This window comes from Etheostoma spectabile, chromosome 9 (genome assembly GCF_008692095.1).
Source record: "Etheostoma spectabile isolate EspeVRDwgs_2016 chromosome 9, UIUC_Espe_1.0, whole genome shotgun sequence".
Taxonomy (NCBI): Eukaryota; Metazoa; Chordata; class Actinopteri; order Perciformes; family Percidae; genus Etheostoma; species Etheostoma spectabile.
This window is the reverse complement of record NC_045741.1, coordinates 21,787,817-21,808,153: the sequence shown is the minus strand read 5'-3', so window position 1 is coordinate 21,808,153 and position 20,337 is coordinate 21,787,817. Positions and strand designations below refer to the sequence as shown.

Sequence of the window (20,337 nt, the reverse complement as noted above, 5' to 3'; positions counted from 1 at the left end):
TCAATGCGGTCATATTGTCCAGTCACATTCAGAGTAGGCTCATACATATGCAAGTGTGTGTGCAGTATACAGTTCTTGCAATGCCACCCTAGTGTGTATATTAAAATAATATTAAATCTAACCTTTTTATATTGTGCCAAGAACCCACAGAAACCTACAATGTGCTTAGTACTTCATGAGGCTGGACACAGGTGTGCTTACATACCAGCTTTGATGCCTTTCAGTCATTTTTCCAAACCTAATTGGCAGGTATCCTAAAGTGCAGACATCAGATGAGATGAGAGGAGAGGACTATCAAAATGGTAACATCCTCTAATCCATAAACACATGGAAGTACTTCATGTGTAGTTCTTGAGTAACCAGAGTAAGATACTGGTTCCCTAATACCAGATAATGGAAGAAATACAAGTACAAACACACACACTTGCTTTTGAGGTTGTACATTGTGGTTGGAATTCCCAAAGTGGCCTGCTGTGGCTGATGTTTACTGATTTCTCTGTCATGCTGCTCTCACTGTCCGACATTCAAACTAGAACTGAGGTTGGTGTTACAGTGTTTGTGGCTGGATGTCCTGTTTAAGATACCATATTCATTCAGATAAATTGCTGTATTATACCTTTTATTTTTGGTCTTGCAGAGAGTTCAACTTCAGAAATAATTGGCTGCTGTTAATGCACTGAATGTAATGTTCTAGCTTCCAGGGGGAATGATAGTACCCACTAAAACATGTTTTGAATTAAAGGATACACACATTAGCCTACATTCTTTGTTAAAAGGTATAACTTATACTAGACACTCTCAGCGGAGCCATCTTACACTTTTCTTACAGGCTCCACAGTGGCTCCATGAAATAAGACCTGATCTCCTAAGATTCGATTTGCTTCAATTAATGTTTAATAAGGGATTTGTGAGTTTGCATACTGAGACATTGATACTTGTCCACATCCTCTATTAGACTGCTGCCACAGGAATAAAGTCTAGATTGTCTGAGCCATGGCAGTGTCTATAGAAATGTGATATTGGCAATAAATAGCATTGAAATGGCTTTAAATTAGAAATATAACACATGCTAATCAACTTTGTTCAGACTAGACAGTGTAGCTTAGACCACAGGCTTAATGTACGGTTTTCTTCATTTTTGTTCATAATATCCCCAGATTGGACGTCACCAACAGACTTCAAATATTCTCGATCTCAAAGGGCTTAAGATGTCTGACAAAGTTTGAGAGACATGACTGAAGCCGAAAGGTTCAGGTGAAGACAGCTTTTCACTCACGCTGTTGTCAGTTTGCTTTGTTCTTTTGGGCTCTATCTACCTATAGAGATATGCAGCGAGTAAAGAGATGCAGTGAGTCAGCGGGACTCTCAGAGAGAGAGACGATCCTGATCTTCAAGGCCCTACATGTTGCTGTGAGGAGAGAGAGAAGTCTGGGCCAACCTTTCCCTCGCGCTGACTGTTTGAGATAACACTTCACAGCAGCAGCTTAGTACAATAAAAATAGGCTGGAAAGAAGGGAGGGAGAAATACTGCCCTCTGAAGAATAAAGTGCAGGAGTAATTAATTTTCCCATCAGCCCCCTGGTCAATAATACTGCTTTCTGTGGACTTCCTGTTTGTCTGATTGGAAGTATCTGTGGCCTACTTCTCCTCTCTGCCCAGCTTCACCTCATCTAACTTCCTCCTCGTCTGCTGTTATTCCCATTTAACTGCCCTGCTTTCAACCATGCCCATTTAGCCATCCACTGAGCTCCAAAATTGAGTTTTTTGTTCCTGTGGTGTGTCTCTGTTCTGGTGTTGTGTACATGTGGGCTTTTAGGGATACGAGAACATCAGGGCTTTAACAAAAAAATATGCTGAGAAAAATCAACTGACCGCACAGATTTTACACATATAAAGTCCTCTGATACATTCATAAGTAGTTCAGTAGGCATGCACACATCCACAGACACACACTCTGTTTTACACAAAATAAAATGGACACAACAAAAAGCCTGTGTAACAACAAACATGACCCACAAACGTAGAAACTCTGCCTATTAGTGTACTTGCATCAGCCCACTGTCTCAACATCTATGTCTTGTAGGACTCACTTAAATAATTGCTGCACAGTAAAACTTTTTCTGTGTCCTTTATACCCACATATTCAAGTAGTTACTTTCGTGAAGGTAGAAGTCATTTTCCGTCTGTGGATAGACAAGCTGAAACCAATTTCTGTCATCACACACACACACACACACACACACACAAACACACACACACACACACACGCACACACACACACACACACACACACACGCACACACACACATGTTCTCTTCAAGTGTCCCAGTAAGTCATGACAGTGAGCCAACATGGACAATACCAGGACCCTTAAACTGAAGCAGCTAAACAGACTTTAGCCATTGTTAATATTGTTATGTACACCTGTATTTTCTTCAGGGATATGTCAATATGTAATCTATGAAAAATGCTTATAGCAACCCGTTAATCACTACCTTGGACAGATCTACAGCCCAGCATTTAAAACACCAAGTAACTGCATTTTGAAAACATGCCCAGTGTTTTTTTTCATCTACCAGAATACATTTGAGTCTTTCAATCAGAATAATCACATAACTAGTATAACATAACAACATGATGACAAAAAAGTGCACAGTAGCAATGAGTTGTCTCAGTAATATGCTTGTTCCACCTTAACTAAACCACTTTTCAAATTTGTTCATGTGATGAACTTACCAAGCCAGTGCTGTTTGCTCTCTATTTATTTTGAATTAGTTTAATAGCATTACTTTATTTACACAAATGTTCAAGCATCTTCTTACCAGGAAGTTGCATTTCTTGTTCTTCGGCCATTAATGCACTTTTTTTCTATTCAGAAATTGATACACAGTACGTTGCAGTAATTCAGTCTGTCATAAAGTATATGGCAAAGTAGCATTTTGACTGTAGTCTCTAATCAGTTTTAATAATAATTTTAATAATGTTTCACTATTAAACCAAACACAGAGAGAATAGGTTTCCTTCTTTAAAACACTGTTTTTGGAGCTGTCATCCTACAGCTATTTTTTTTTCCATTCCAGCTTTCTGTCTTTATATCTCATTATATTCCTCTGTCTCTATCCGTCTCTCTTTTTTCTCTATCTCCCTCAGTATATCATTCGCCTGTGTTTTGGGGCATTGTGTAGTGTGGTCCCCAGGATCATCTCACACCCCATCTGGTCTCTTGCTTGTACCCTTTTCCTCTCATGTATTGACTTGGCTGCTGGTAATAAACCCTTCACATGTGCCTCACACTCTCTCTCTTTCTTTCCCACACACACACACACACACACACACACACACACACACACACACACACACACACACACACACACACACACACACACACACACACACACACACACACATATTAACACTTCTCAGAATGTGTTGAATATGGGATTTCCCCCATCCTATCATTTTCACTACTCTACGCTGGTATAGGGTATTTTGTGGCAGTATAAATAGTACACAATGAATTGGGAGCTACAGTACTTCCTCATTCTGCCTCTGGCTGTCCCTGGCTGGCAGTCTAGCCCAGTGAGTGTGCATTCTTAATGCTCCCCTGGCCTCGATGAGCTAGATGATTGGTAGAATTAATTGTGGCTGGAGGGCCGAATGGGAATATGTGAAAACAAAAAGAGATGGAGGAATGGAAGGGGTGGGGTGGGTTATCTGGCTAGTTTTAGTGTTGTGTTTCCTTGTGCTTCCTGGCAGTAGAGGATGTAGAAGTTGTTTTAAGGAACTCACACAATTTTGTCTTTCTGGATTAATATTATAGCAATCCTATTCTCTTTTATAGCTCAGTTTGTCTTTTTCTTCACTTGTGATTTACACCTCTGTGCTTGGAGGGAAGAGATAAGTGAAGCTAATACAGCGGCAATCATAATGTAATGGTCTCCTCAGCTCCCCCGACTGTAATACTATCAGAACATAGTTTATATCCCTCAGTGAGGTGTCATTAAATGAGATAAATGGAGCTTGAAAATGGGGACATACAATTTGTGTGTCTCTGTGAGTGTGTGGGCTTGTTTCTACTTGAAACTACACGTGTGAGCCTGTTTGTTTTTGAGGATAATGAAGAGAAAGATGCTGTGCCCTGTTCCTTATCTCCAGGCTCCAGTGTAATGACAGATCACATTGGAGCTCCTAAAACAGAAACCATTGCAGCTCTTCTTCTCGGTGGCGTTTCACCTTTCTTGTCTCCCAGTTTAAAAGCTACATATTTTTAGCATGAAACAGGTGATAGAGCAGAATAATTATAGAATAAAAGTATCAAAGTAAATTATAAAAGTAAGTGTGATACAGGTTGGTATGTGTTTGTGTCGGTCGTTGTTCTCTCTGACCATCAGCAAACTGAAGGGTTTCCTTGAAGGATTTATGTGCTGGTTATATGGGGTCCCATCACAGAATATAAGAAGTTTGTGTGTGTGTGTGTGTGTGTGTGTGTGTGTGTGTGTGTGTGTGTGTGTGTGTGTGGTGTGTGTGTGGAGGGTTTTGGGGGTTAGGTTGAGTATCGGATTCTGGGGAAGCTGTCTCATCATTTATTTATACAATCTACAGAGAAAGGGGTTAGCAGAGAGAGGGGGCTGCCTTCCACAAGCCGAATGGGAATACTGTAGGTCAAGAGTTGTTTTTCTAGCTACTAGCACAATTCTTTGTCTGAAAAACTGAAGCCAATGAATGAGTGCACTGTACTGCACTGACTCTACTCTTCTCATAGCATTTTTTTGTACAAAACCTCTTGGTACCCATGATACACTGCTGTTGAGACACCTGCATCCCCTGCTTGTTTAGACACATTTAGTTGTTGGTTTTGATGATGCTGAAATGAAGAAACAAAGATTGGGTTTAATGGCTGAGCTGATTAATGGAAAGGTTGACACAAAATGAATGATCACCATTTTATTTATTGAGTAAAAATATCAAACATTTGCTGGTTTTAAAAAATGGTTAATTTTATATTATTGTACATTGTATACATTTATTTGTATTTTTTAACCAATTATGATCCAAAATATGCATAATCATGACAAAAATTTTGGTAGACTGTCTGACTGTCATGATTTACAGTTGTTAAATGTTCCTAAATCTAATCAAACCACATATTGATTTTTCTGTAGCTTCAGTTAAATTATATCCTTTATGTTGCCTTAACCAAACTGCAACCTTTCTGCTGCTGTTAATTCTCAGCCCTGGTTGGTTGGTACAGGGAACACAGCTCTGTTTAGCTCTCTGAAGGCAAAGGGGAGTAGTATTTATTGTTGACACTTATAGCATCACTGCTGAAGTACTGTGCAAAACACACAGTTTAAAAACACACACACACACACACACACACACACACACACACACACACACACACACACACACACACAATCCAGAAGCATATATCACCACACAGCCCTACAGGGACACAACCATTATTCCCTACTAAGGTGCTCCATCATCGTCTCTTTGCCTTGGCCACACACACACACACACACACACACTTAAAGACACACAGTTAAAGGTCCAGAGTATATTTGCACATGAAGGGAGCCTTATTGCTTACCTCATACTGGATTTTGAGTGTAGCCTGGTGTCTGCATGTTAGGGTAGAAGCAGCAATTCATCTGGCGACATTAGTCCAAGACCAGGAGAAGGCCAATGGCAGTGGTGTTGCTCATCTGGGCAAAAAAACGAGATAACTAATCTTGAGATTTTGTTAATGAAAACAGTGCTGTTACATTGTGAAATGGACATGATGCAAATGTTTTCGAGTGGTTTATATTATCTGTGTTGAAAGCCAGCAAAATAATGATTGATGAATTTGATTTTTCATAATTGCATGTGTATTCTTGGGGAAGAACCTATTTGTAGATTTAGAAGAATACTAACGTTTTTCAAACCTGTCACACTGTTTAAGCTATCATTTCCTACGAAGTCCAAACTTGTATCTACCTTCAAAACCCTTTGGTGAACGCTGTTGGGCTCCAGAAAGCCATCTCTATAATCCACATCCACACAGACTTGAGATAATGAGAACCCATACTGTGTAGCTGAAAGAGAAGCTATCAGATTTACATCAACACTGATGCTGTAGATTGAATTAAAGATACAGTAAATGCCATAATCGCGGCACGAATTCAGAATGTTTTTGTAATAAGTTTTGGTGCGTTCACACTGGTCATCTTAGGAGGCAGGTACAATGCAATTATGAGATATTGATGATGCTCATTTGTGCTAATGCTGGTTGAAGGTAAAATGTGTAGCAGGGTGAGGGCAGATGGCTGACAGAATCGTTTCAGCAGCTGCTGTTAGCAGAGCGACGGTTGGTGAAGTCTCAGAAAAACACAGCAATGAACTGGCTCTGACTGTGGCCTTTGTTCTTACACTTCACACACACCTCACACACATAAATGGATGAACAAAAAGATGTGTGCATGGATGATATGTGGAAATACACCTCCACTGATGTGCAGTACTGCACAAGGTCAGCAGGAAACAAAGAGATGGGGGTGCATGGTCATTTCACAACCCTTTCTATACATGAAAAGTACCCTCACATCTACTCTTTCATCCACCAACACGCTCACTCTGTTAGTCAGCCTTCATGTGAGAAAGAAGGTAATTCCACAAAATATATATACATGTACAGTATTCTTCTGCTCATCTTAGTTTCAACAGTTGAATGGTACGCCACAGTTTAAAATGCTGCCTATCGGAGGAAACTCCCAAAAATCCTCAGTTTTCCAAACAAGGTTTGGATGAGAATCTTTTATGACAAGTGTTAGAAGAGGTTTTTCATTGTCAGTATTTTCTTGGACATAATAGATGTATTTTAAAACTAATGTATGATGTATAGGAAACACACCACATATGTCACCACAACTGCTCCTTGTCTTTTCACCTCCTCCTTCTTTGCCAATCCTTCAGTGCTCTTTCATACAAAATGTTCATTACACGCGGACCTTTTACTATAAATTACAGTACAGCTCAATCTGCTGCTTGTCTGCATGTTGGCAAGAAGCATGTTGGACCATTAGTCATTCTGTCGTGGCACATACAGACTGGCCGGGCTCTTAGTCAGCTAACCTGCTGGCCAGCCGATCGGTCAGCAATTCAAGCATGCGTACCTTTATCACAACAGTCATCCATCCCCTCGTCTCAAGCAGCAGCAGCCAGCCTGTCAGCTGGCAGCTGCCGTGGTGGCTCTGTATCGTTGTGGGGATGAAAGAGTTGTGACTTCAGCTGAAATGTGCAATTGTGTAGAAGTGTGAGGCAGATTGGAGACCATCTGCTTAATTGTTATGTCTCTCTATCTCTCTCTCTCTTTCTCTCGCTCTCTCTTTCATTGTTGTCAGTCTACATTTCTTCACCTCCTCTTGAGGCAACTTCTTCTCCTTCATTCTTATCTTCTCTTGCACTCTTTACACAGGGTACCTCACTATACATGATGCGTGGCTCACGATACCGATATTATCACGTTACAGCATTTCTGTGATAATCAATATATTGTTAGACAATTCTATAATTCTATAATACATCACAATATCGGTATAACTATGAATACAAATTTCCCCTAAAAAGGCTAAGTACCCTTTTTTTTTTTTGTATGTTCAATGAGCACTTCTTTGATACACTCATAGAATTAGTTTTCCTCTCTTATGCTCTTTCTATAGAAAACTTTAGTTTGTACAGTGTTTTCAGCTGCCGAACACAGTTAAATTAACTTATAATTGATTATCTTAACGGGTGTGAGGGCAGGTTCTCATTTATTTTCCTTGTAACGCTGGTAGACCTTAACACTGCTGTTGAACGTTATTTCACCTTTTCATCACAGTCTCAAACGCCCATGCTGCAAACATGTGTGAGTTCTACTGTGTGAATAGAGCAGTGAAATTGACAGGCTGCTGCCTGGGGCGTCTTTCTTATTTTGATGAATAGAAAGCCTCTACATCTACCAGTTGCAACCAAGGCTCACTTTATTTAATAGAAAATGTTTACAATGCTGTATGCCTATTGGATCTGACACTATATCTGCTTTAGCAAAACCCACATCTTTTTTATTTTGCTTGGATTGGACATTGAAATATCAACGACACAACCGGTCTGATGGAAAGGTCAACTGTTAATGAAAGAATATGTGTGGCACATTGTATATGAAATTTTGTTCAATTTAAATAAAAGTGACGAAAACTACTAACCTGTTTGACACATTTGGTGTTGTGTGGTGTGTGTGTCTGTGTGTGTGTGTTTGTGTGTGGTGTGTGTGTGTGTGTGTGTGTGTGTGTGTGTGTGTGTGTGTGTGTTGTTTGTGTGTGTGTGTAGGCTTGGCAGGAGAACTCTCACTCATTTTTTTGCAGCTATCATTTAGCTATTTTGCTTCCAATCTTTTCATAATGAGTGTTGTCTCACTTATTCGTGTTGCCTGTGCTGCATAAGCAGCAATTGGCACAATGACTATTATTGCCCATACTTATTCTTCTCCTTCTTCCGCCACATTTTCGTCCCGCTACTAGTCCCAAAGCGTTGCCAACATTACACCGACATGTGGGTAATGATCGGGAATGGTGTGCTATGATTTTTCTAAGAGATTTGCCGCGTGGTTTTACCGAAATCGGCAAAAAAACGGCAACATTTTCTTATTGACTTGAATGGGAAATGTGCGGGAAATCGCTCAACATCGCTCCAAACCCCCCCTCTTTGGGACCGTGCTGTGTCGCCATACTTTAACGTAGAAACGTGATTGAAAGTTTAAACCAAAGACAAGACTTTGGGCTTTATTGGGCTGAATGGGCGTTCAGATATCAAGCACGGTTTCTCCAAAATCACAGTTGACGTTTTGTCCCGTTTTCAGACCGTCTCAGATTTTCCAATGTGTGTGTATGTGGCGGAATGTTCAGAGCTAGAGTGGGGGACAGAGTGGCGGGCTGCGGTACGGATCTCTGGAAGTTTCTCAAACAAATTGCTCTCTCTCCTCCAGTTTTCACTCTTCAGACTTCATTATTGGTCAAAATGTAGGGAATCTTGTTCCGGTCGCAGACATGTAACTATGGAGACTATCGGACTTAAATTGTTGGCTGTGATCTACCAACTGTCGACAGAAACTATGACAAAAACATGCAGCTGGAGTCCGATTCAATGATTTTTTCTCCCAAACAAATTGCTCTTTCTCCTCCAGTTTTAATTCTTTAGACATCCTAGTTGGTCAAAATGTAGGGAATCTTGTGCCGGTCGCAGACATGTAACTATGGAGTCTATCGGACTTAAACTTTTCGCGCTAGGCTCACCAACTGCAGATATAGACAATGAAAGAAAGACTCTGGCCCGTACTCTGAGTAAATCACCATAGCAACAGGTTCTGTTACTGAGAGGACAGAGGGAGGGGCTGCAGGACGATGCTCTGAAACAAACAAATTGCTCTTTCTCCTCCAGTTTTAATTTTTCAGGCATAATTTCTGGTCAAAATGTAGGAAATCTTGTTCTGGTCGCAGACATGTAACTCTGGAGTCTATCAGACTTAACGTGTTCACTCTAGGGGAACCAAATGCCAATACAACACATGGAAAACGGCTCAGACACACACACCCCTATCATGACCCTGTTCCCTGGCGGCCATGTTAACCAACTGACTCCTAACTGATGTTTCCAATGTGTGTGTGTGTGTGGATGGGCCCCAATAGCAGGCACACTGATAAAATTTCTGCGGAATTTTCTAGTTATCAATTAACATAGTGTATAATAACATGAATCCATGGAGAGATCTATTGGGCACATTTGGGTGGTTTTGGTGGCTATACCACTTCATCACTTTTGCTTTGGTCCTCCAGTATGTGTTCTGCTGTATGTTCATTGTTCTTCTGTCCTTTACAGAAAGTTTTGACATGGCTTTATCTGTCAATGCTTCTCATCAAAATATAGACTGTGCTTCGCCATTTCTTATGTCAGCTATGAGGCATAAACCTGTGTGTCACAAAACAGAGCAAAATAATCAAAAACCCTTCTGTGGGTCAAGATTATAGAAGTGAAACAGTGCTTTATATATTTACCCACTCGTGCCCTTCAGCAAGCAGCTAATCACCATTTTTTGTCTCTCTTGTTTTTCTTTCTCCAGTCACAGATGAAGACACAGTGAAGAGATACTACGCTAAGTTTGAAGAGAGGTTTTTTCAGACCTGCGAGAAGGAGCTTCTGAAAATCAACACATTCTATTCAGGTATTTATGTACTTCCGTTACATTTTAGGTCATGATTGATGCTGAGTATCTACAATCAATTAATCAAGTCAAATCAAATTAGTAAAGCATAAATCCAAAAACTCAACAGTTATAATGTGATTATTGGGCTGATAGTCAGATGAACTATGGAATGGACAATTTAATTTAATTGATCACCTATACCAATTTGAAGCAATATCACAATGATTTAATAAAAATAAATCTTTATTATTGATTCTGCTCTGAAATAAAGCCCCCTTAATGGGAAAATAAACTCTGCACCTGCTCTTAGATTAACTTTTTATTGCCTCAACACTTTTACACGAGGTGTTTAATAATATATTGTATAAACCATTAAGATTAAGACATACTTTATTGATTGCGCAAGGGGAAATAACATTTTTCCACTCTGTTAGTTATTACACATATTACTCACAGGCCCAAAATACACACACAAACGCTAATGGAGAGATGTCAGAGTGAGGGGGCTGCCCATGACAGGCACCCTGAGCAGTTGGGGGTTCGGTGCCCTGCTCAAGTGCACCTTGGCAGTGCCCGGTAGGTGAACTGGCACCTCTCCAGCTACCAGTCCACAATCCGTTCTTGGTCCACACGGGTCCTTGAACCGATGAACCTCTGGTTCCCAAGCAAAGTCCCAGCTGAGCTACTGCCATCCCCCAATGATGATTTAGATTGTTATAGGTATAAGCTATCATCATTTTAGATATTAGAGTTGTTGTACATTTTAATGTTCAATGCTAAGCTTCCTGTTTCAGTGCCAGATGACATTCCGTCTAATCTTGGTCATTTGATTGAAGTAGCCAGTGGTTGTCGTGTTTGTGCGAGCAGGCCTGCCTGTGTGTATTTCAGGGAGCAAGGGAGTATGTGTGTACCATGAAACATGAGATGGAAGCCATGATATATTGTGGTATTCTGGTACCACAAGGTTGCATTCTGGTCTCGAACTTCAGCTCAGGGAGAAGTTGGACGTATGTGAAGACGGAGTTTGCTTCCTCTAGAGGCTGTTTTTGAAACTACGGGTCAGCTGAGGGCCTATGTTGACTGGCAATATTGTTTCAGCTCATAATGATGGGACATAACTGGCAGATGGATGGCAAGAGCAGCAAAAAAACAAGACATAAATCATTTTAGATCTCGTTAGCATGAGGTTGATTTTCTGAAGTAACTTTTATCCTCAATTTATTTTTAGTCTTTAACAACAGTGTATGTTTTGATCCGCACATATGCCAGAAGCTTACTATAAGCTGCTGTAGAGGCCATGCCTTGTTAACTCATCTTTCATTATCTGGATACATATCTGCTGCAGATAATGACATCTTCCTCTGCTTAGGACAGACCTGCATGTGGGTAAGTAGTTAGCACTATTATAGCAGCATAACAACATTAAATGGGTTAAATAACACACTATAATGTACATATATAATGATATTTTGAATTATTTATTAATGTACAGTATTTTAAGCAATTATAACTTTTCCTATAAAGACATATTTTTACGATTAAGTTGATAAAGGAGCTCGCGCTTCAACAATGGAGATTCTCGTTGGAGTGTTGAACCCAAAATGTAATAGGCATCTCCCAAAAAGTAAAGCACATCTCATGTTCCCTAGGATGCAATACTGTCATTTTAGTTGTTGAAGTCCCTCCCCTTCCGCTGGACCACCATGGGATCTTAATTTGGAAAAAATATGTACACACATGTTTGAATTGAGCCATGGATTACATATATGGTGTTTGTCAATTTAAATGACAATTTTGCAACAGAATAAAGTCACAGTTTGTCGTAAGTTTGTTGTAGTACCACTTGTGAACTAGCTACATATCTTGTCTCACACAATATACGTCAACTTATTGCTGCTCGGCTTGCTCGATAGCTAGCTATCGTAGCTTTTTACTGAGTGTCTTTTTATCAGCTGAGAAGCGACAAACAAGTAAAATGTGCTGCTCTTAGCGTTACATCCCGGTACGAAACACAGACATTAGAGCTTCCGCAAGACATCGTCCATGTGACTTTGAAGTGTGCAGTCTTTCTAATTACCTGTCTTATACTTCAACAGTTTAATGACAAACTGAGACTTTTTTTGACTTGCAAAATTATCTTTGAAATTGGAAAATGGAATCAAAAAAAAATATTTGTCTTTCCCTGTTAACTACCTTAGATTATTTTCCGAATTAAGGTATGGTCCACCGGAAGGGGAGGGTTTTCGCCTCTTTATACTGCAGCCTCTGATGTTTGCCCACATGATGAATCATAGTTGTTGCCAAATACATTAAATAAAAAATAAGCTGCTTACAACTACATTACATATGGGTAAATGGGGGTTTACTGACAGGGTGTCAAATAGCACCCTTTTGCTAATCAAACTAAAAGTCCCCATAGTTGTAAGGCTTTTTCATTTTTTTGTATGTGTTAGTGTTGGTCTCTATGAATGAAAACAGAATAAGAAATAGAACAAAGCAAACACGTAGTTGTCATTTCTGATATTCTCATTGCTACATGTGACATGTGTAAGTCTGTTGACAGCAGAGTCACATCACATCAGTATTAGAGTGAGTCACCATCTCTTCATAAGACCTGAGCTGTGAGGTTGGTTAAATGTTGTGTATGAAAACATCAGTGTCTCCTTCCTGCTCTCCGGCGTCTTGTTTATCCTCTACACACAGGAGGAGCCACTTGCTGTGTGTGTGTGTGTGTGTGTGTGTGTGTGTGTGTGTGTGTGTGTGTTTGTGTGTTTGTGTGTGTGTGTGTTTGTGTGTTTGTGGGTACAGTGTGTAGTAGTTTGTAGTAGTTTGAAAAAGCTGGATATGTTGTAAGATAGAGAGATTTTGGTGGATAGATGGATTTAAATCGAATGCTGACTTTACAGCCAAGCCATTCTACTGCATTACACTTAAATCTAGCAAACACTTTCATCTTGATGGATTAAACACACCAAAAAGACTGGTGGTGGTTTTACAGTAATAGAATATAATTTTAATTCTGAAAGCTGAGAAAGAACAACAGGCTCTTTAAACTCCTCCACTAAACACATACCAGTTGAAATCTGAACCGCTAAAACCTCGAGGTTCATTAGCCTCTCACACATAAACTGTCCAGCCATGTCCCCTCAGATTTAATCTAAACTACTTGTGGCAGGCAGTCAGGGTCTTGACTTTCTCACGCCTCCTGCTGTTGTTGTCATTTATTCATCCAAGCATTGCTGTGACAGACTATATGGGTGGAGTAGAAGGATTACTGTGAATTGAGATGTCAAAGAAGCATTCCTGCGAGGTAGGTAGTGTGATATCTGAAGTGTGTGTGTGTGTGTGTGTATGTGTGTGTGTGTGTGTGTGTGTGTGTGTGTGTGTGTGTGTGTGTATTAGGTTTAACTACATTTGTGGGGACCAAAAACCCCGGGAATACAGTATACTTATGGGGTCCTGACAGCTTTGTGGGGACAAAATGCTGGTCCCCACAAAGTTAAAGGGCTGTTTGAGGAATAAACTTGGTTTTAGGAGTAGGGTTAGAGTTAGGTTATGGTTAGGGTGAGAGTGGGGGTTAAGGTTAGGCATTTAGGTTTTATGGTTAAGGTTAGGGTAAGGGGCTAGGGAATGCATTATGTCAATGACTGGTCCCCACAAAGATAGTGAGACACACTTGTGTGTGTGTGTGTGTGTGTGTGTGTGTGTGTGTGTGTTTGTGTTGGATCAACAAAGCGTGAAAGTCACCAGTGGACGGTCCACATCATCACTGATGTTTTTCCCAGTTTAGAACAGAGGAAGAGCTATTGGAGCTCCGGCTCCCCAGACTGTCAGGCTGCCAGTATGTTTCAAACCATATCAGATTTGGTGTGTTATCAGACTGCTGTCACAAACAGCACTGCAAGGAGAAATCAGTGTTCTTATTGGGACTTCACGTCTGTTCATTTAATGGTTTCCACACCAGCTGGATGAACTTGTAAGTCACTGCAGGAGAAGACATGACTTTCAAGTTTCAAAAAGCAAGAAGCAAACACTTGCATTATTTTTCTTTCTTTGTTTACGCGAATGAAAACACTAATAAAGATAAAATATATAATTTGCAAGGGAATGTGAAGAAGAATTTCCTAAAAATCCTCCAGGGGTTTAAAACATTGTATTCTCCACATTTGTCAGCACATTACAGGAAGCTTTATACTAAAGGTAGTTAACTAGTATGAATTTAACTTAAAAAAAGAAATTAAGGAGGATGTGCATGAAATCGGCTAGCCAGCCTACAAACTGACTTAACACTAAGCCTACTCTTATTGGTCAAACGAACTGGCCATATGTCTTTGGGAAAATGACAAGTTTGATTTTATTAGAAGAAACCACTTACCTTAGTCTGTGTGATTATGATAAGTATGAATTATGAAATTCGTAGACTGATGGGCTAATGGAAATAGCAACTCAATGGTAATTATTCCTTGTACTATATGAAAACTGCCTCTGCTTCTGTTTTTAGCAGGTTATGCATAAAAATAGAAGGAAGAGGAGAGCGAGCGAAGGAGAACGTATAGGGCAAGAAAAGACGTGGGTTCTATTGAATTGTGACTGAACCTGTTGTGCAGTAGTAGAATGAGGGCTAATCTGTGTTGGAAAAGCAAGTAGACAAAATACTAGATAGTTAATAAAATACAGGTTACTGTCCAGGCTCTGTGTGACTGCTTCTCTCTCTCTCTCTCTCTCTCTCTCTCTCTCTCTCTCAGAGTATATTAACCTATCTCTGACCCATATAATGGTTCCTTCCTCTGCAGCATTTACATGTCAGTTCAGCCTAATGGTCTACATGCTTATACTTCCTGGAACAGACAGCAGGAGAGCAGAGGGGACAGGGTGTATAAATGCGTTTTTTTTCTTGCTACCTTTTTTGTAATTGCTTGTTATTTTGACAAAAGGACGAAGCAGCTAGTTGGCGTCTCTTAACAGGCGTATGTCAAGCAAAAGCAAAACTGAAGGGTCTTTGTTCTTTTCAGGCATATTGGTTAGATTACCTGAACACGTCTTACAGATTGAATAACTATTAACAGAGTAAACTATGCATGTTAATGCTGTTTAATAATATTAATTCCTAACCCTCATTCAAAATCAACAATGCATAGTAGAACAGGACTCAAAATGAAGTCATCAGGTCAGACTACAAAGAATATACTGTAACTACTGAGTAGTGTGGATACGTTCATTAGAAATATGTGTGAATGTGGTGCAGTGTAAGCACCACAATGATAAGCAATAATAAGCTATATGAAAACCTAAAAACTTTCCTTATAATTATTTTCCTGTCTTTCCATCTTAGAAAAGCTTGCTGAAGCACAGAGACGTTCTGCCACGCTGCAGAATGAGCTGCAGTCTTCACTGGACGCTCAGCGCGAGAGCAACGCTCCACCCGGCCTGCGGAGACGCAAGACAATGTTCCACCTGTCGCAGGAGGAGCGCTGCAAACACCACAACATCAAGGACCTGAAGCTAGCCTTCAGCGAGTTCTACCTCAGCCTCATCCTGCTCCAGAACTATCAGGTGTCATTACACACACTCACACACCTGCATTCAAGGTTGAGTCAAGGAAGAAAATGTCATCAAAGAAATTAAAGCAATGTTTCAAAATAAGGAAGGAAGCAATATTTAGAGTAATAATCACAAACATTTTTATATCAAAAATGTGTGTTTTGCCACTTAATGTTTCCTGCAGCAGTTTGGAATAAGTAAACCTTCCAATCTATGGTATATAACAGTTGTTTACTTGTTGCCGTCCACAGAATCTGAACTTCACTGGTTTCCGTAAAATCTTGAAGAAACATGACAAGATCCTGGATACTTCTCGTGGAGCCGACTGGCGTGTGATTCATGTTGAGGTGGCACCTTTCTACACCTGCAAGAAGATCACGCAGCTCATCTCCGAGACTGAGGTGCCTGCTCGCATACACACAAACACACACATGCAAGCTATAATGCAAAGATCATTGTTGTAAATCATTGTTGTTTGTTTGTGTGTGTACAGACCCTCGTCACCACAGAGCTGGAGGGAGGAGATCGTCAGAGGGCCATGAAGAGGTTGAGAGTTCCTCCGCTGGGGGCAGCTCAGGTCAGAAGTACACCTGGTTACACTGGAAAGCAAGTGATATGAGGCTAATTTGTGCCTCTCAAACCTTTGAACTTATAACCTCTCAAGCAAAGTAATGCCTTCTTGCACCATGCATTTACAGAGAGTGACTGTTCAATAATATTAGCCATTTTCCCTCTGCGGTTTGTGTCATGTGATCTATTGTTAGAAGAGACAGAGAGGCTGCAAACTGAAATAAAATAACTAATAAATGTATGCAGGTATCATATTTTTAGTCTCACAAGGCATATTCCCCTCTACAGTATTAAATAACCTGAATACAATTTTGTGGTCCATGCCTGAGAATATCCCAGCAGGGGAATAATCATGGTTCAAAATTAGTAAAATTATTAATCTGTTAGCCAAATACTGGTTAAAGACTCAAGTGGCTTGTAAATTTGCTTCACTCACCATCCCAAAAAAACAATGTTAATCCATTGAGTGGCTGGTAAAATTTGAACATTCAATAGCCATTTGGCTGGTGGGCAGAAAAGTTAATTGTGAACCGTGTGAATAATAAAGGTTAAAAACAAAAGGTGAGACATTTGTTATGAGATGAATGGAGAAAGGGAGGAAGAAGGGAAGAGACAGAGAGAGAAACCATGAGAGCCTTTAGTATTGATTTTATAAGTGCCTTCCCATTGTTGAACAGGATATATTTTAGGAATAATCGAGGCTGGTGGCATTTTACCCTCCTATGTTATATCTACTGTTATTAATCCATTAATTACTGTCATGTCTGGCTTGAATTGTGCTATGTGACTATTGATCTCTCCATTCACCCTGCAGGCATGTGTATACTGTAATAAATACATTCAAGAGGATAGAGTGGGAAGAGTCAGAGTGGCTTATATGCAGACACATTCAATTCAAAAGTTGTAGTTATATAGACAATGATTGTAATCTATATGTATATACAGTATATGTAAAATTGTTAATATATAAAGAGCAGCGGTTATGTGTCTTATTCATTAATATTATGAACATAATTAATAATGTTTTTCTGTATTCCTCTCTGCTTGCTTCAGCCTGCTTTGGCCTGGACAACCTTCCGTGTGGGTCTCTACTGTGGCTTCTTCATCATTCTCGCCATCGCCTTTGTTCTTACTGGTAAGTCAAATAAACATCCAGATTCATACAGTTTTCATATCCTGTTGAGTCCTACACAATTTGTAATATGTCGCTGTAACATAACTGCCAATTTTAGTTTTAAAAGTTTTTTCAGTTCTAAAATTCATCCGGAGCCTGATTGGCAAGTCTTTTGTTGTTGTTTTCCCTCAGACGTGTAACACACAGTCAAGGGTTGCATATTTTATCTTTAAAAGCAGATAATCTGCTTTGGTTTTATCAGGTGCTGTGTTTTTCCGCTCTGAGAATGTGTGGCCACTAGTGCGGATCTATCGGGGAGGTTTCCTGTTGATCCAGTTCCTCTTTCTGTTGGGCATCAACACTTACGGATGGAGACAGGCTGGAGTCAACCATGTCCTCATCTTCGAGATCAACCCCCGAAACAACCTCTCACACCAACACCTGTTTGAGGTCAGAATGGGGATACAAATGGCAGCAATTATTTCTGTTACTGAATGAGCGCCATGGGTCTTCAGAAAATAAACTTTTTCTCTGTGATAAAGACACACACTTTGTTTTCAGATTGATATAAGTGATCATGCATTTTAAAGATATGCAAAATGATTGATCGGGTTGTTGAGTCATCAGGGTAATCCACTTTCAAGGAACACATTAATATTTATTTCATTAAGCATAAAACTGTACACAGGGCTTTTTTTATTCTCTGTAAAACAAAACATAATTTGCTCAGAATTATTCAGTTTGTCTTGTTAATTGTGATGAAGTGTCAATAATGCTCTCTTTTAATGCCAGTCTCTTCTGTTTTTTTTCCTTGTGTGCTGCAGATTGCTGGTTTCCTGGGTGTGTTGTGGTGTCTTAGCATCCTCTCCTGTCTCTACTCAGAGTACACCTACCTCCCAATGCAGATCAACCCGCTCATCCTTTATGGCTTCATGGTGCTCTTCCTCCTCAACCCCTTCAAGACCTGCTACTACAAATCACGTTTCTGGCTCCTCAAGCTGCTGGTCAGTCCACTCATTTATCTATTGGAGCATTTCTTTTTAAATCCTCCATCACTTTATTTTGAAAGAACAATGATGACATTTGAACTTTGGTGGTGTTTTACAAGAAGAATGTAATCCAAGTTGTAAAAATGTTCATGGATGCGATAAGACAAATGTTGACAATTATTAGCCAGCAGTATTTAACACTTTAGACTTTAGAGGACTGCCATAATCAAAGGAACCAAATGCAAACAAGATGAAATGATGTGAGACACCTGCTCAGTATGTGGGCTCAGGTTAAATAAAGTATTAAACTAGAAGAAACTTAAATTTAAGCACAGAGTGCAAGAGCCAGGTTTAATGTGAAGTATGTAGTTATTTGTATTAATTAGAATGTTGGTTATTTTTTTGCATGTCTTTTACTCTAACCTAACCAAACCCAAAATCTTTAAACCCTCAAAATACTGCCAGAAAACTTCACCAATGATTATATAAAAATATATAAGTATACAAACGTATACAGTGTTCCAAAAAAAGGCCTGTGAAGTGAAGAGTCACAAGCAAAACATTGTTATCTTAAGGTAAAGGGACTGGAGATTTGTTTTTATTGCATTGTCCTTACAAAATGTGGAATGACCGGTCACTGAAACTTGATCACTGAGGCCCAGAAAAGAATTTGTGTTGTGTGTGTGTGTGTGTGTGTGTGTGTGTGTGTGTGTGTGTGTGTGTGTGTGTGTGTGTGTATATCTATATCACACACATAGTGAATTCATGTACAATTCAGATTTCTATCTCAAACCTCATGTTTACAAAACCCTCATATGTCCCTGTTCTTTGTCTAAGCCAGCTACAGGGCTGTAGGATTTACGGTGGTGTGTGTGTGTGTGTGTGGTGTGTGTGTGTGTGGTGTGTGTGGGGTGTGTGCGGGTGTGTGTGTGTGTGTGTGTGTGTGTGTGTGTGTGTGTGTGTGTGTGTGGAGGGTGGTGTAGCTAGACAGAGGGCAGGGGGTTGAGGGATAATAGAATGCAGCCCCATCCCAGGGGAGGTGGAGGGTTGTGACTGTGCAATCATTACAGGCACAGATCTATCAGTATGCTGATGCCCTGAGCTCCTCTGTCCCTCCTCCTCTTCCTCCTCCCTGCCTCTCCCCCCCAGAAGCAGCAGACACCCCTCCTCATAGCCCTTTCCTTGACAACTCCCCACAGTCCTCAGCAACACTTCCTCAGCCCTCCTCCACTGATCTGGCTCCATAATCAGCCTCAGTGTTGATTGGTCCTCAGTAATCATAACAACCTACATACAATTAGAACTGATATGAGCTGTTTTTCATGGTTGCCATCTACATGTGGCCTCATGGAATACGCATTAAGTGATTAAAGATGTTTCAGGAGAAATTGTAGTTTTGTTGGAACAAAGAATCTTTTTTTTCTAGCATGCTATAAAATGTTTTCATGACAGGTGTGCTAATTTCCTTTGACAGTAAACACCAGCCAGGACAAAGAACAAAGATTTCATCATAGGACAAACTGCAGATCTAGTACTTGGATTATTAGTGTTTGCTCAAGAAATGAAAGCCTAACCACATCATTGCAGAAGGCTTAGCCTTGAGACATCCACACAGATAGAGTGGATATAGGTGAGATGGCCATTCGATCAATACAGGCTTTGATTGGCAGGTTAAGAGAAATATGTAATAGGCTTATATGTGTAATGGAGAAAGATCAATATTCTGTGCCGTTTCCAGTGTAGGGAGAGTGTGTGCGTGTGTGTATGTGGGTTTTCCTGAAAGTATACTGTACATGGTGAGAGGTATACAGTCGCTCCTGAATGTCAGATGTGGCCTGGGGGGGTAAATGGAAAGAGTTGAGCAGCGATCACTTTACAAAGCAGAGTCAATAACCAAGCTC

The 20,337-nt window shown here is 40.1% G+C and overlaps 1 protein-coding gene across 1 annotated transcript in view; it reads left to right on the top strand.

Moving 5' to 3' along the window:
• The window catches only part of xpr1a (xenotropic and polytropic retrovirus receptor 1a), a gene marked incomplete at its 3' end in the record, with an annotated part of 63,440 nt that overhangs the window by 34,068 nt on the left and 9,035 nt on the right, over positions 1–20,337 (top strand). The window contains 7 exon segments of the mRNA XM_032525162.1: positions 10,139–10,240; positions 15,555–15,775; positions 16,015–16,164; positions 16,257–16,340; positions 17,387–17,468; positions 17,710–17,897; positions 18,272–18,451. Coding sequence (XP_032381053.1) covers positions 10,139–10,240; positions 15,555–15,775; positions 16,015–16,164; positions 16,257–16,340; positions 17,387–17,468; positions 17,710–17,897; positions 18,272–18,451 — 1,007 coding nt within the window.